General features: G+C 42.4%; 1 protein-coding gene across 3 annotated transcripts in view; it reads right to left on the minus strand.

The window, feature by feature from the left end:
• Positions 1-888: 888 nt before the first annotated feature.
• LOC137603077 (helicase ARIP4-like) overlaps positions 889-14,790 on the minus strand; it is a 69,925-nt gene continuing 56,023 nt past the window's right edge. For all 3 annotated transcript variants that reach the window (XM_068326282.1, XM_068326296.1, XM_068326288.1), the window contains 18 exons: positions 13,933-14,150; positions 13,506-13,688; positions 12,518-12,651; positions 12,179-12,375; positions 11,849-12,052; positions 11,588-11,726; positions 11,299-11,476; positions 10,808-11,026; positions 10,598-10,716; positions 10,027-10,151; positions 9,252-9,351; positions 8,953-9,158; positions 7,584-7,759; positions 6,974-7,170; positions 6,554-6,753; positions 6,317-6,406; positions 6,093-6,185; positions 889-5,953 (listed from right to left, as the gene is read on the minus strand). In XM_068326282.1, the coding sequence (XP_068182383.1) occupies positions 4,872-5,953; positions 6,093-6,185; positions 6,317-6,406; positions 6,554-6,753; positions 6,974-7,170; positions 7,584-7,759; positions 8,953-9,158; positions 9,252-9,351; positions 10,027-10,151; positions 10,598-10,716; positions 10,808-11,026; positions 11,299-11,476; positions 11,588-11,726; positions 11,849-12,052; positions 12,179-12,375; positions 12,518-12,651; positions 13,506-13,688; positions 13,933-14,150 (3,860 nt within the window). In that variant the 3' untranslated portion in view covers positions 889-4,871. The remainder of the gene's footprint in view (positions 5,954-6,092; positions 6,186-6,316; positions 6,407-6,553; positions 6,754-6,973; positions 7,171-7,583; positions 7,760-8,952; positions 9,159-9,251; positions 9,352-10,026; positions 10,152-10,597; positions 10,717-10,807; positions 11,027-11,298; positions 11,477-11,587; positions 11,727-11,848; positions 12,053-12,178; positions 12,376-12,517; positions 12,652-13,505; positions 13,689-13,932; positions 14,151-14,790) is intronic.

Below are 14,790 nucleotides of genomic sequence, written 5' to 3' on the forward strand. Positions count from 1 at the left end.
TTACATATATCTGAGAGGTTGTGATTTTAAGTCAAATTATTATTCATGACAATAAACTGTTAAAAGTACAATCACTGTTAATATAGAAGTCACAATTCTTCTAACATCACAATAGCTATCATAATAATAGATGTCTTACAGTATGAATGGCAACACACACTAACAGAGTCGGCGTTCCTTCTTTGAAGCTGATGCTACTGATGGAAACTGAAGGCTTTATGAATTCATTTGATCACAACAGGAACAAAGTTGTGTTACTCTCAGTGACGAAATGACCAAACAGAAGCAGGAAATCTGAACTTGCAGTGTCACATCTTTCATTGTAGAGACATCACACCATTCATAAATTATTGTTATTGAACTGACAAATGAATAAAACAGCAGCAATTTGAGAAGCCATCTATCTTTCATTTCCAGCCCACTAATGTAAGTAATTATTTCTGAATTAAGTCATGACAATGAGGCTTTAGGCTCATACTCTCGTCAGTTAAAGCTCAGTGATTCACAACAAGACATACACAACTCGTTGCTTTCATGTAAAATAGCTTCCAATAAAGAGGAAGAAGTGCAGGGGACAAATTTGAATCAAGTCATCATTCACTCAATTTTTACTTGTGCAGCTGCGTCATTTGGTTCGAAATAATCCAACATGATTTCAGCTCCATTGACAGACTTCATCTCCATGGCAGGAAGCAGAATAGCATGAATGAATCTTTCATAGCAATTAAAAAGGAAACCATCTTCAAATGATGGCTTTTAATTATTGATCATGTCCTAAGTTTAATCTGTATTTCACATTATTTTTCATGTGTTCCAATATGTGTTCTAATTTTTTTTTCCTTCATGTTTCATCATGTAGACAAAAACCACACCAACACAACACCCATGCCTTCATTTTATTCTACACAACACCTCACAACACATTTACTAAAAAAGGAACAAGCACATAAAAAGAAGCATCAGTTTACATGAACAGAAGGATCAACACACAAAAAAATGACATGATTTCACACAGTATTTAATGACTGGAGAACTGGGTCGGCCAGGACGCATAGACTGAGATAACACCAGCAGCAGATCGCTGGTTTACTTCTGACTAAACCAGCTGTAGCTGGACATTGGAAGCATTGTGTAGTGTTGGCACTTAATGTGGAAAGTAATAATTATATCAGACGCAAACTCAGGTTTACAAAAAACGCAACGGGCTCTGCAATTCATCAATCAAGCAAGCGGTACGGGTCACATCAGTTGTGTCTCTGCAATGCAAACTCTCTTTGTGTGTCATAATCCATCATATTTCATAGCAATTGATTTTTATGCTGGTGGCTGTAATAAAATAAATCTGTCACAACAAACCTACCAAGTGAGGACTCATGGATTTTAATATTTACAGAATGATCAGATGAACGACAGCATCCAAATATAAACCAAACCTAAATCTTTCTCTCTTGAGGCTACATAATTGATCCACCTTTCAGTAGATCGGTCAAATACCAATAACACTGAACATATCAAAGTCTATATGAACCCATAAATGATTAACAGCAGGACTACTTAACTGTTTCCCTCTGGTCCCTTTCCAGCCATACATTTGTCATCTAAAAAATACTTTTCTTTATTCCATACTTGGATTATCAGATGTTATCTAGATAAAATTTTTCCACCTCTGCTCTTCAACCATCAAATACCCTTCCTGACATCAAATAATGAATGGACCTGCTGGTCATTTATTTTCATTTGTTGGGTATTTGTCCAAAGAAGAAAGACAAACCAACCCAGTACTTTGAGTTCATCACAAACTGTAGGTTAAATCATGCATACACTATGGTCAGGTGAACTTTCTGTCTACAATGGAGCTCAGACTTTGCTTTTTAGGAACCTGAGGTCATAAGTAGACTTACACCCACACCATGAACAGACACGCAATATTTCAAGACAAACTTCATGCATCATAGATTCTAGTGTTAAAAAATCCTTTATTTTGTAATTGTTTAATCTCAAAATGTGTTTGGCTTCCTTTGTGTGTGTGTGTGTGTGTGTGTGTGTGTGTGTGTGTGTGTGTGAGACGGAGTGATGAAAGGATAGTAGGCACTACATCTAATATCACTAACACCTTAAAGAAATTAAGAAATAAATTATTCAGAACATTTGTTTTTATTTACAAACTTCAAAAAACAAAAAGCAAAAGGATCTAAAAGTAATCCACTTTCATACACATTATCCATCGATGAACTACACAACAGGCGAGAGCAAATCCTCAAAGACAGCAGCTTTAATCTTCTCGGCTGAAACGGAATTCAGAAAGTTGGCTCTCCTTGTCTGACTGATGTATAAATAAATATGAAAATTCAAGTACAAAGCTTTGAAAGAATAAGAAGAGCAGTCAGTCAGTGCAGCAAACAAGCAAGCAAACAGTTCGACACTGAGGAAACTCGCCACCATACTGAAGCTAGAGAAACATTTCTGATATGGAAATGAGCAATCAAGGAAAGGAAAGAAGACTACTTTACATATTTTTCTTTTTCGCTGATGTGTAGTAGGACCGCCTCAGTTTGACCCTTTACTGGTGAATCAGCTTCATTACAGACGCTAAGAGCTCATATTGGATTGTATCCGAACAGGAAGTGGAAGGGACTCATAGATAAGAAATACATTTAACAGATTATCATTTTATCCCTGATATCCTTTTTTGGGTTTCTCAAGAAAGGGATGTCATATAAAGGATCCTTCTTTAAGATGTTATCCAGGATATGAATGTGCCCAATAAGATCACACGCATTGGGTCAGACTGGCAGATCATCGCATACAAAGAGAAAATATTTTCATCTGTGGTAACAAGATTTATCATCTCATACAAACATGAAAAAGAAGCTCAACAAAAGAAAAAAAAATGTACAAAAATAAAAAATGAATAAATACGACCCATCATAAATAAATTTGGTAAATTCAGACATCGTAAAAAGAGAACAAAAAATGAAACATAAGTAAACTAACAATTTCATTATGAAGAACAAATACAAGTAAGAGAAAGAACAGGAAATGCTTAATTTTTACTGAAAGATGTTTCATCCTCCCCGAACTACCAGTGGTTTTTAAACCTCTTGTTTGTGTGATCACAGGGGTCATTTGGATAAGCAGAACAATGTTCGCTCTAAAGGGAACTTTGCCACATGATGAAGCTTTTAACAAGCCTCCAGACAAATACAGACGTGTGTCTCTTTTACAGTATAGAGATGGATCTGTGCTTCTAGATGGCGGAGGCAAGAGCATGATGCTGCTGCAGAGTTCAGGTTTTCTCCATAATATTTTTTGGTCTCATAAGACCCAGTCCTGTTTCTGATGCTCATGCACTTCTTTTTTTTTTTTTTTTTTTTTGGCAAAGCCACACAATCTCTTCTGAAGGGAAAGAAAATAGTTTCACAATGTTAAAAGATGAGAAACGTTGCAGAGCAAAGGTGGAATCTCTGTCGTCGACGTCAGAACGAGTTTCTGAACAGAGGAAAGCAAAATTGTTTTATTTTATCTTTCTTTAAAAACAATTCCTTTTGTAACCCCTATAAACGCAACATAGACACGGACACAGTAACGACATAAGCGTAATCAAAACTCAGGGTTGTAAGCTTAACTCCTCTGGGGATGTACGCGTATATATATATGTATATATATATGAATATATATAGGCTTGAGTGAATGTTTTGCATCATTTTTTGCTAGGCTACAGTAAGACTGTGGATGGGTTTCAGAGAGCTGCAGCAATGGCCGTCTCTCTTTACCGCTCCTCTCTCACAGTTAACATTCAGAAAGATGGAGGAAAAAAGGCATTTTGTACTGGTTGTTTCTCCGCTACAAGGAGGACACCTCACAGTCGCTTCTTCTTTTTCACCTGGCTTTTTTTTTTAGGCAATAACTTTCCTTAAAAAAAGTAAAAGATTACATACATAGAAAATACACAGACGATAAAGAAAAATCAGATCTTTCCACATCTGGTGCCTAAACCCAAGGAGTCTTCAAAACAAGGCCTGGTTTAAAGGCATTTGATTAAGCATACATTCTTCAATAGTTTAAGGTTTCAGTAATTGTGTTTGACTTCTACCTCAATAATTCACAATGATTACATGTTGTTGTTTTTTCCTCACAAGAACAAAAACGTACAATACCTCCTGCCGTGGCAATGAATTCTTAATCTGAATTAAAATGCTTGCTTTAAAGTCCCAATTGATTTTTTTTAAACCCTTTCTTTCATTTTAAGAACTATTCAGTAGCAACACTCTACAAGTGACAAAACCATTTCAGTTACTGATATTTAACAAACATGACAACCAAGTAACTTAATTTGCAAAACTCTTTTAAAGCAACTTCACCTGTCATCTTTTTAATGAGCCGAAAAAAAGCAAAAGAGTTTTGACATTTAGCAATGCTGCAGAATTATAATCTCAAAAGTCAACCGTACAACGAGTGGTCATTTGTGGTCTCTGCAAGTCCACGCTCAGCAGTACCAAGTCCAGTGATAAGTGTTTCAACACCAGTATTGGAAAAGTGGAAGCCAAAAGTCCAATAGCTTTCATTTCCGTCTTACATCTGGAGCATTTCTCTTCCTCTGGTTTCACATCTGACAGTTAGCGATAAGATGTGTCGCTCTGTGTCAGGTTTGTGTTTAGTCCCCTCTCAGGCAATTTCTTAAAGGCAGTGGAGACAAACAGATGAAACACCAGAGCAGGGCGCTGTCGTCATCTTTTTATCAGATTTCTTTTCTTCCCTTTTCCCTTTCGGCCTTGGGGCCTTTGAAGCCTGCGACCTGGCAAAGACTACATCATCCTACCTCGATGATTAAATTCAATCAAACTCGCTCAAACGACATCATCATTCATGTGTCATTGTCCCCTCATCTCAATCACATCCCTGTCGTCATCAGAGCTGCTAGTGCTGTCGATATTCCCGCCGTTCACCAGCAGGGGGCCCCGATGCCCCTCAGACCGCTCTGAGGGGGAGAAGGAGGAAGGTGAGGATGAGGAGGAGCTGGTGGCAGGGGTGGGTGGGTACTGCGAGAGGAAGCTGGCTCCTCCAGGACCAGGAGTGGCAGCTGGACCCGGCAGCCCCCCCGGCAACATGGATCCTGTGTAAAGGCTGGCCAGAGACTGACCGTAAGACAGAGGGTATCCTGGGGGGAGCAGTCCAGCCATGCCCGCCATGCTGGTGCTCAGCATGAATGGAGGCAAAGCTCCTGGAACTGAACTGGAAGCCTTGACTGGGGGAGAAGCGGACGACGACAACGTGGAAGAGGACACGGCTGTGGAGGAGGAGGAGGAGGTGGTGGCGACGGCGCTCACGCCGCCAAACCCAAACAGATCTGGATACATGTAGCTGGAATCCCCCAGCTGGGTGTGAGGGGAGTGGAAGTATGGTGAGCCAGCTCCCATGAAGAGGGGGTGCCCGAGTGACCCCCCCATCATAGCAGGGTTGAGGCCCAGCGGAGGGAGGCCGTACCCACCGGTGAAGGGGAAGCCTTGTGAGGCCATCGGGGCTGAGGAGTGTTTGCCTGCGGAGGGCTGCTTGCTGGGTCGCTCTTCCTGCGACGGGGTGGAGGCTTTGCGCTTAGATCCCATTCTGAGGTCTTGGGCGGTGGTGGCGTCCATGTTGGGATGGATTACATTAGTCACAGAGGCATCGTGGTGGCTTCCATTTCCGCTAGATAAGCTTCGCCCACTGCTGCCGTTGGTCTGAGGCGGTTTGCTGTTGGTGTTGCTCTCCTCTGCCCCCTCCAGTTCGTCTGTGGAGCCTCCAGTGGCGCTGGAGACGGGACCACTGGTGTAACGCTGCAGCTCGCTGATGATCTCTGGGCTGTCGGGTGAGAGAGGACGAGGCACAGTCTTAGAGGGGACCTGCTGCTTCCTGCTGGGTGACTGGCAAGTGGTTCTTCCATTGGTTGACACTTCCTCCAGTGAGCTGTGAGAGTCTGAGACACAGAATGAAGAAGAGAAGAAGAGTTTAGCTTTAGGGTAAAATTAAAGCCTTTAGAAGCCTTTTTGCTTTGGCTAAAATTCATGAAATCATCATTGCTCCTTTAGCCGAGTTCTAGCAGTAAATAATATCACCTTTGACTGCCACTGCGGTGCTCTCCTCCGTCTTTGCCTTATTGGCTGCTCTGATGGCGAAGATCCGACCATCAGACGTCCTGATGTAGGTTCCTAAAAGAGACAGAAATTATTAGAACAGAACGCTACTGTGTGTTCAAAAGCACACAGAGATATTCAGCTCAAGATGTTTGTTAGACAGAACAACGGGCAGAACTCATGAAGAGCAGAAGCATCATGGGTACCTTTGATGCCCCGGATGACATGGATGCTCTCTCCTGCAGTGATCCTGGCATGGACATCCGTTGAGCTGTTGGTACCCGGAATCACAATGTCTGAAAAGAAGCAGAAAGAGTTCCTGAACGTTTATAAAAACATTCCTGATTCATCAGTTAATATAACGAGTTGATGATTCAAGGGAAAGACAGGTTGCCTGCATGAAGAAAGAGAAGAAAGTGAACAGACGTGTGCAGTTTGCAGACCTGTAGTGGTGACAATCTTCTGCACGAACACGCCGGCTTTCTGCAGGCAGTTGACGGGGAAACCCCCCAGGCTGGATATGGAGGCGTCTTTGCTTGCAGCTGGTCCTGTAGATGTCTGTCGGGGCATCATTGGAACTGAGGTCGACTGAACTGGCTGGACGCTTGATATAGATCTTTCCTCGGCGCGGGGAGGTGGACGCCTGAGCAGAGAGTTTTTAAATATTTCAGTTGTTGCATCGACCAGTAAAAAACAACAACAACCTTAAAATAAAGTTTGCCCTAAAGTGAAAGTTTAATCTCTAAACATTTTGTCTGTTATCTTTTATGTCACATTAAAACTGAATAAACAAGCATAGAGAATTTTTTTCCCATTAGCTTGTTAAGTTTATGCTGGGGGCCATTTGTGATTGATCCACTGACCAGTTCCTCTGACTGAACGCGGGGATGTTGGTGAGGCTCTGGTCGCTGGCGGGGTAATAGTGAGCATAGGAGGGCCGGGTGTACGGCACCGAGGCCCTCTTCTCCTCCTCGTAGCCCTTCTTTGCTGCTTTCTTCTCAGCAGTGCTCAGCTTCAGCTCCCTGCGGTCTATCAGCAGAGACTCGTGGGGAAACGGTTGCTAAAATAAGACGTGAGACAGCTGCAATTAATCCCTTTGAAAAAAGCAGGAGGTCACTCTGAAAGCTAGACTCTCTCTAATCCAAATGACTTATGAACATCGGAAACCTCTATTGAGGTTTCAAAAGGTTCCATTACAAGGTGATTTAGGTCCACCTGAAACAGTGTTATTAATAAAACAGCAAAGTGTAATCTGACACTAAATCAGTAAAAGTAAATTTAAAGCAATAATTAAAGCAATTTGATTCAAACATCCGTCATAAAAGCTACTCATTTGTTGGTGGAAAACCATCAGTCATCTTGTGTCATATTTTTAAAATGATTACAGTAGTAAATACTCACAAACACACAATGTACACTGGAGAAAATGTCAGTGGACTTGAGTACAAGGAATAAAGTCTGCCCTTCACGCACCTTTGTGATCAGATGAGGATAGAAGTGCAGGGCCTTCCAGAGGACACTGTCCATGCTGTCCTGGGGCTGCAGCTGCACCTGGGAAGGGTCCAGCTCCTCTTCCACAAAATGAAGAAGAGACTCTACTTCCCTCCTTGTGAAGGACAGCACAGGGTTCAAGTCATCCACTACTCGATCTGATGGAGGAGAGGGCAAAAGGAAGGCGGGGAGGTCAAGAATAAAGATGTGTGGAAAAAGGAGAAGATATTTGTGACTTTTAACAGCTCTCATGCATTAAGGGCCCTAATGCAGGAAACAGAACCTGAGATAGTTCACTTTGTCAGTTCACGGGCTCAGTGGTCGGGCTGAGCCTGGACTCTGGAGACGCTTCTGCAGAGCAGGACCATGTCTAAAGTTAAGGCTATCATGAACAACACCAGCCACCCCCTGCACACCACCTTCTCCCAGCAGAGAAGCACCTTCAGCGGTAGACTGCTGTCACACAGCGCCTCCACAGAGAGGCTGAGGTCATCCTTCATGCCCCGTGCCATCAGGGGGTACAATGACTCTCTCAGAAGTAGCGGGGGGGAGGTGGCGAGGTCAGCACGGGGTTGAATGGAGGGGAGGAGATGTCAGCCTGTGCTGCAGTGTAGCGGGGCCAAGGTGTTGTGATGTTTTGATAATAGTGACGCCTTATATTTTTGACCATTGTGAGATAGATATTAGATATTAGATGTTGTGATATTAGATAGTGATGCCTTACATTGTAAGAAGGGTGTACCTTACCCACCATGTGGGCCTCCTGCTAATTTTCACTTGCACTTTTTATTTGTTAATTTATTTTATACTGTTTATATTTTAGTTGTAATTTAGCATATGTCCTGTTAATGCTACATGTGTCTGCTAGTGTCGTGTATGTCTTGTGTTATGTCCTTTGGTGTCAGTGTTTCTTTTTTTTTTTAATCCAGTATTTATTCATTATGTAATGCCTGAGCAGTGGATATGTGCAATGTCCTCCGGGATTAATAAAGTATCTGTCTATCTTGTCAGACAAGAGCCTTGTCAGAAAGAGTGGTTCTACCCAAAAGTTTGTCCGTTTGCCTAATGGACTGGACGTTTCACTGTGCTTGATTCCTGACAAATGTTTAAACTGGGCATGAACTAAAGTTGGTTCACCTCATGTGCTAATGCTTCTATTTCAGCCAGCGCCCTCAGAACATCACATGCAGAACACCCTGCATTAAAAAATACCTAGTTTTAAAATGAAATTAGTGAAATAGCTTCTTGCATCACATTTGTGTGTTATGTATGACAAATGTGTCATGTATGAGACATGAACGTCATCCTCATTAAAGTGATATTCAAACATAACATCAATTTTCCGACTCACCTGACATGCCCTGTTTTGAGATCTGGCGGTCATAGATCTTCTTCTCCAGCGTGAAGTCACACACCAGTCGGTAGATGTGACACGGCTTCCTCTGACCGTAGCGGTAGACACGGCACACAGCCTGAGCGTCATGGCAGGGGTTCCAGGAGGCGTCAAAAACCACGACTCGATTCGCCCCAATGAGGTTTACACCCAGACAACCAGCCCTGAGGCACACACAGGTTATCAATCCTTAGGTTTTATGCTTTAACTTCACTATTTCTCATTGTCATGCACTGTTCTTTTGTTGAGTGTAGTACCTGGTTGAGAGCAGGAACACCCAGGCTGAAGTGTTGGACGGGTCATTGAACTGATTGATCAGCTTCTCCCTCTCAGAGGCTGTTGTGCTCCCATCAAGTCCTTTCATGACATCATGCCAAAGTTAAAACACGCCTTTCATTAACTTTATGACATTCAATCCAGATCATTTTCGTGTGCGTTTTAAACCAGAATTTTCATTCTATTTCTGGTCTCAATTCTGTACATATGTGTGTGAAAACAGATTAAAAAGACTGGAAAAAATAAATTCCCTAAAATATGATAAGATAATCCTTTATTTGTCCCGCAGTGGGAAATTTTCGTGATAGCAGCAGCATCCAGAGAGAATAGAAGAATAGGATAGACGGGGATAAAGTATATTTCTACTAATATTTTTCTGAAAGTGATTCTATGATAAAATGTTCAGAATTCAAACTGTATGAAACAACATATCTGTAGTCAGTTCACTTGTACTTGTTGCACAAAGTGACTTTTAAAAAAACCTAGAAGAGGTGTGAACTCCTCTTTTCTGTTATCAAGTCACACCAGTAGGTGGCAGCACTGACTATAAGTCAATGGCAGGACCAAACCAAGGAAGTCAGAAATATTCAATAAAACTCAGATTCATCGGTTGCCACTGACAGTCAAGCAGATAACACCTTGCTTCGTGTTCGCTATCCGCCACTGCGTTCAGACTTCAGACCTCAATGATGTTTTTTAGATATTTTAATTACAAGCTCATTTAGTGAAACGGATACTTCAGTTATATTGACTTACGGTAGTAGTTGAGGTTGCGAACCCAGTTCTGGTTGGATCTGTCTGTGCTGGACGTGTTGGGTGATGGAGGAACTGGTCTCTTATTTAGAAAATCCTCAATCACTGTCAGTGTGGACAAACTCTGACTGCAGGAGGCAGACAAAAGACACATTTCAGGGTTGTGGCAAAATTTACAGTTAAACTATTCAATGTAAAGTTAACCAAATAAGAAAACAAAAGAGGAAAGGATAAATCTGGCCTTTCCTGAAAATGCCTACATGTACAATGAAAAGTGAACAAGTGATTAGAAGTCTTTTCATGTGAGGTAATGTGTTCAAAGTTCTCACACACCAGTCAACTACATACTTTCCTCCACTTTTCCTGCCTTTCATTTCCTACCACATAATCTCAACCTCCTGTTAATCGGAGTCAACACTTTGCTGCCATCTTGTGGATGTATCAGACGGATCAACTTCACTTTTACAATAGACCTGCTTGTGCTACACAGTATGAAACAGATGCATTTAATTCCCTTAAATATAAATTGAGTGTAAATAAGCTTTAAGCTGGTTTTTGTCGTCTGGTCTTTTACCTGAAGACGAGGAGTTTGTCTCCCTTCCTGACACTCTCCTCTATCAGGTGGAAAAGCAGCACCATTTTTGCCGAGTTCTCCAGGATGCCAGGCTTGTAGTCACACATGACATCTTTTGCCTGGCCGTCAGAGAGGATACGCATTACATAACACATCTTAGCAAAAACAGAAATATTAAATAACACGCAACCTTCAAGTCGTTCACTGTACCCATTCATAAGTGATGACTTGATTGGCTTTCTCCTGCAGCTGGTTGAGACTCAGTCCACCAATAGGGTTAGGGTTCTCCAGGGGTTTGGACTTCTGATTGGGTGCGGTGGGACATCGGGTGGAACCTGTGGTAGTGATGTCATCAAGGTCCAAGTCCTGCTCACTCGCCATGTTTTCCTTCTGTAAGGCCTCATACAGCACATCAGGATGGTTCCATATCTGAAGGATGACAGGAAGACAGCAGAGTGAAACACTTTGTCAAGGCGACAGCCACTGGGTTTACGTGTGATGAAAAGCAGGTGTAAAAACACAACGACTGAAATATCTTCAGGATCTATGAGAGATTATTTACTCCAATAACCCTGATTATTTATATCAACTCTGAATATGGAGTTTGAAACTGTTGGTGTAAATCAAAATTAGAGGGAAAGCTTCAATCAATCTGAAGCAGAAGTCCAGATAGCGTCCCACCCACATATCCTCCTACTCACCTTGCAGCAGACACAGAAAGCCTTCAGGGGGTTGAGGCTGAGCCAGCCGGTGTTTCCTGCCTCTCTGAAGCGGTTCATGAACTCGGTGTAAAGAGCCCTCTGCAGGGGCGACAGACGCACCAGGATCACATGCTCCTCTTTAGAGGGCAGCTGGTCCTTCAGGACATCATGACCTCGCCTGGAAAAGAAAATTGCGAATTACTGTCAGTATTTGTTAAGTGTGACCAGCAGAACCTTTGGAAGGCCAGGGTTCAATGTCTGGGCAGGATTTGAGGGGCGGGTGTCTCACCTCTGTACAAATCCCTCCAGAAGGCTGTGCAGGACGTGGCTCCTGTACCTCATCAGCTGGACGTCCTGAGGCGTGCTGTCCACGCACTGTCCATTCAGAATGGGACGCTCAAACATGTTACTGAACTCCTGCCGTGTCCCTGAAAGAAGTGCAGGATGAAAAAAAACAAAGAATTATAGTAGGAAAACCCTCCTGATCTTAAAGATCTTTGGGATTGTAGAAAAAATCGCCATGAAAAGAGAAGCAGATCTTTCCCCCTACCGAGGAAGTCAGGTCGCACAAAGTCCACCATGCACCAGTACTCGATCAGGTTGTTCTGGAGCGGATAGCCGGTCAGGACCACCCGACGTCTGGTCTGGATGTTCTTTAGAGCCAGTGAAATGCTGGCATGGCAGTTCTTGATACGATGGCCTTCATCACAGATCACCACGTCTGGACCAGGCTTAGACAAGGCCTTCTCAATACCTGGAGGAGGATGGGACAAACATATTCCGTGATATTCTACACCAGTGCTTTAAATTTTATCACATGTATGATGTTTCATATCTACATTTTTTGTCTTTCTTATCGACTCCCCTTCATCAGTCCCACCTTTGAGCAGTTCCTGCTGCTTGTCCTCTTCATCCAGGTTGATGACAAAAGATCCTGTCATCTTCTTGCTCTTCTTCTTTCTCCCGGACACAAAACTCTTCTTCAGTGATAGGAGGCGATACATCTCATAGCCCATAAGCAGCACGCCTCCATCCCGTGCCCAGTCCTCCACCACCTTGGCCCGGGTCGCAGTGTTCCTGGATAAAGACAAAAAGGGTGATTAACTTTTAGACATTTAAATTATACAATTATGAGAATGTGTTAACCCATAGTGATAGGATAAGACAGAATATTGTGGAGCAGACTCATGCCGAAAATGCCTTTGTTGCCAATGCTTACTTGTGTTCATCGTTGAGGATGTGAACTTTGAAGGCACGAGGCGTTACCAGTCCTCGGTCAGTATCTGAGGGTAAAGACTCAGGGGACGGGACCCACAGGTTGAACTCTGATAGCCAGTTCTGCAAGGTGTTGACCTAAGATCAAATCAATAGATAAAAAAAAGAAAAGAAAAATCAATCTTCTTTCTTCATTGTCTTTGAGAATTGATTTTGTTGTTGCAGAAATGATAGATATTTCATACGTCTAACTCGGATTTAGAGTGCGCCCTCGCGCATTCACACTTCAAAGCTCGCGACTTCACCTGATCGCGGATTATTGGTGGGCAGTCACGTGATACCGTACGAGCATTCTATTGGCTGACGGCATCCGGAAGTGCGTTCGGTTCCATGCGTCTCGGACTTACGTGAGACACAAAAGTGCTTTAAACAGTCGATCAGAGTGTGGGAAAAGGTAATACAGATAGACGGTGGTTTAATATCAGTATGGGGAGGGTTCATAAACATTTAAATTACTGTAAATAATAAGATAAATAGTTTTTCGCTCTATTGCGGAATTCATTAATCACGTGTGGTTTCTGGAATGCATTAACCGCGAGGAACGAGGGCGCACTGTACTTTAGAAGTAAAAACACAAAAAACGTGATACATTTTCTCTAAAACCATGCAATTAGTTTGTGTAATGATCAAAATTATATTAAAATAATTTTCTTCTATTAAAACTGAAAACTTGAAGTCATTTTTTTCCTCACAAATTAGAAGTAACAAATTTAATAATAATTAAAGAAAAAGACAAATCAGTGATGGATTTGAATCATTTCTGGTTACGGATGAATTCCTTAAAATATAAAACCACACTTTCATGTCTTCTAGGCAAGATGGAAATCATCCTGTGCCCAAGCTTGTTCTTTTACTCATTAATCCACATCGCATTTATTAAATCAATATTTTTCTGTTTCAGTCCTGAATGAATGTAAACAAAACTTGCTTACGGGTACGATAGCGAGCACCGTGTGAGCCTGGGTGTGCCTGAACAGGACCTCTATGAAAGAGATGACCTGGAGCGTTTTGCCCAGGCCCATGCTGTGGGCGAGGATACAGCCGAACCCAGAGCTGCTGCCGAAGCGCTCCAGTGACTCAACCAGATTGTCATACAGGAAGCGAATGCCACCAATCTGAAGGGACAGAAACAGAAGGAATAAAATGATAGGACACGGAGGAAACAGGACGGGAGAGGTGACGGAGGACAGTTGGAGCCATGAGGATAGTGAAGCAGAATAACGTGGTTAATAATGAAGGGAAGAAAAAATAGATGGTAGTCAAAAGTTTGTTAAACCGTGTCATAAAACGTAACTGTCACATATTGTACCTAAAAATGGAGCATGATGACAAAGGCACCAGTTTATTTCATGTTAATACCTGATGAGGTTTGACTGCACGTGCCAGCTGAGGGGACAGGAAAATGTCCCCGTCTTCTGCCGGGTGGTTCAGGTTGACCAGCACCCTGTCCTGGGTGTCCGGCTGGTTAAGAGCATCGTTGGTGTGTGCGTCGCTCGGTTCACTCTCTTCCTCCTTGGTGGGCTTGCTGCTGACGTGGACGATGGTGTCATCCTCGCCTGAGCTCAGATCGATCACATCTGTGTGTAGGGATAAAGAGGGGGGGGTGAGGGTTTAATCTGCAACACTTGAATCAAAATTCTGAAAATACATTTTGTCCTCGGACTGACGTCTGATCCGAATACAGGAAATGTTATTCCTTGAGTTTGAACGGCCTGTCCCAGGAACATTCAGATGACTCAGCAGTTTTCTATTTGGCGTAAGACTTGAATATCAAAGAATTCCGCGGCCTAAATGAAAAGTTTTACTCTAATATTACAGTATTTCCGCATTATAAGGCGTACCTAGATGCCTTTAATTTTCTCAAAAACCGACAGTATGCCAAATAATCCAGTGCGCTTATATAAGAAAAAAAGTTTTAAAATCGGCAATTCATTGAAGGTGCACCTTACAGTCCACTGCGCCTCATGGTGCAGAAAATACTGAAATCTTTTAAAGGAGTTCTGCATTAATGAAAAGTCTTATACATTTAAATCCAGGACAGAAGAGGATTTCCACTGCAACTTCTCTGGTGAATACAGCTTTGTATTTTTATTGGTCTAACTGTATTTGTCTCAAATGATGTAATGAATTAAAGCTCATTCGTGAGAACAGCTTGTGTGACTCCACATCAAACGTGGACGTCACTGAGTGCGTCGATGTGTCCACGGAAAATGAAAC

The sequence above is a fragment of the Antennarius striatus genome, chromosome 2 (genome assembly GCF_040054535.1).
Source record: "Antennarius striatus isolate MH-2024 chromosome 2, ASM4005453v1, whole genome shotgun sequence".
Classification (NCBI taxonomy): Eukaryota; Metazoa; Chordata; class Actinopteri; order Lophiiformes; family Antennariidae; genus Antennarius; species Antennarius striatus.